General features: G+C 55.4%; 1 protein-coding gene across 3 annotated transcripts in view; it reads right to left on the bottom strand.

Annotated features, from left to right (window-relative positions):
- Nucleotides 1–1800, bottom strand: part of SYNE3 (spectrin repeat containing nuclear envelope family member 3) — a 110833-nt gene that overhangs the window by 29564 nt on the left and 79469 nt on the right. For all 3 annotated transcript variants that reach the window (XM_006165369.2, XM_006165370.3, XM_027767077.1), the window contains exon 8: nucleotides 594–768. In XM_006165369.2, coding sequence (XP_006165431.1) covers nucleotides 594–768 — 175 coding nt within the window. The remainder of the gene's footprint in view (nucleotides 1–593; nucleotides 769–1800) is intronic.

The raw sequence follows: 1800 nt of genomic DNA, 5'->3' as shown, positions 1-1800 counted from the left end.
GTAAGGCAGGAATTTAAGCCTGCTGAAAGGCAGAAGTGGCTGCAGAGAGATCCCTTCCCACACCCAGACCCTGCCTGCACCTTCCTGTTGCTCATGGGATGGCAGGTGATGGCATGGAGCAGCAGCCATCCTGGAGCACGAAGGGGTGTGGCCTAGGAAGAACCTGGGTCCTGGAGGACACTGTCCAGCCATCATGTCAGCCTTGGTCCCCGAGGATTTCTGGGTTCTAAGCCACTGCGGTTGTGTTTCTGTCACTTGTAGCCATAAGACATGCTGCTCTCTCAGGCAACTGCAGATTCTGCCAATTGAGGGGGCCACCAGTAGTGGGGCCCCCTGGTGGGGAGGGCCAGCGCTGGGCTCTGGGATCAAGCTGACCATGCCTTCTACCCCAAAGCTGAGGGTGACCTTTGTCCCACTAACGTGCAAGTGTGGACATGGCCCGTGCATCAGGTCTCGCCAGGACGTGCCGGGAGCTCATCCCAGGTATCCAGAGGGCCCAGGAACACTCCTTTCCCTGGGAGAGGGTGGAACGGCCACCTTGGCCAGCCTCTGTGCCCATCACGCTGGCCAGCCCTCCTGGCAGGACTAGTTACCTCGATCTGGGGCAGGAAGGTGTGAATGGAGGCCAGGTCAGGCAGGCTGGTGGTGACATCCAGAAGCCGCTGGGCCAGGTCCCTCCACGGCTGCAGGTCCCGCAGGGGCCGCTGGAAACGGTGCCACAGCTCCCTGCCAGCCATGCTGCGCAGCCGGAAGCTCTTGCCCTTCAGTCTGCGAGGACCACGAAGAGAGAAACCAGAGAGAGGGCTCAGTGCAGGGGGGCCTCTGCTCGGACCCCGGGGGCCCAGCACGTGTGTAGTGACAGTGATGCGGAAAGGCACGATGCTGGGACCCCTGAGCCCTGCAGACTGATCCTGGAGTCCGCATGGGGGGCTGGGAGTTTGCAGCTGGCCAGACCCGCCGTGTGGCCCTAGGTGGTCCATCCCTCAGCTGGAACATGGGAGCCCCTCTCCGAGTTACTGTAGGGTTAGATGAGACAATGCACAGCTTCATTCAGGCTGGACTAATTCTTTCAGACTGGCCCTCCCACTAAGGACAAAAAAGAAGAAAAAAGATGTCAGCAGATGACGTAATGTTTGTCGCTGGACTCCCATGTAGTCAACTGCAGTTCAAGTCCCAGACCTGGCAGCTTAAAACACACTGGGTGCGTGTGCGTGCATGTCTAAAATCCTGAGAGGAGAATGGAGGAGAAGAGATTGCAGGATGGCCATCTCCCGGGGATGATTTCTCACTTTCTGGCTCTCTGTCTCTCCGGTGAGCACACATGTCCTATAGCAAAAATCTCACTAAAAAAAAAAAAACAATAAAATAAGAGAAAAAAAAGCTTGACCCAATTTTTAGAAATAAAGAAATATGGGCGGACCAGCAGTTAGCGTAATGGCTATGTCGCTAGGCTCCCATGTGTTCGACCGCGGTTTGCGTCCCAGACCTGATGGCTTAAAACTTAACGCCAGGCGTGTGTGCATGTGTAGGTTTGCGTCCGAGAGGAGAAAGGAGGAGAAGGGATTGTGGCGTGACCATTCCCCCTGGGGGGTGATTTCTCGCTTTCTGTCTCTCTGTCTCTCTGTCTGTCTGGTGAGCGCACGCGCCCTATAGCAAAAACCTCTCCAAAAAAAAAAGAAAAAGAAAAAAAGAAAAGAAAAGAAAAAGAAATAATGAAACATGGGGGACCAGCAGATGGCAAGGTGGTAAAGGTGCTGGAATTCCCACACGGCCAACCACATTTCAAGTCCTGGACCCGGG

This window comes from Tupaia chinensis, unplaced genomic scaffold (genome assembly GCF_000334495.1).
Source record: "Tupaia chinensis unplaced genomic scaffold, TupChi_1.0 Scaffold143913_1, whole genome shotgun sequence".
NCBI classification, from domain to species: Eukaryota; Metazoa; Chordata; class Mammalia; order Scandentia; family Tupaiidae; genus Tupaia; species Tupaia belangeri.
This window is presented reverse-complemented; position numbering and strand designations above follow the sequence as displayed.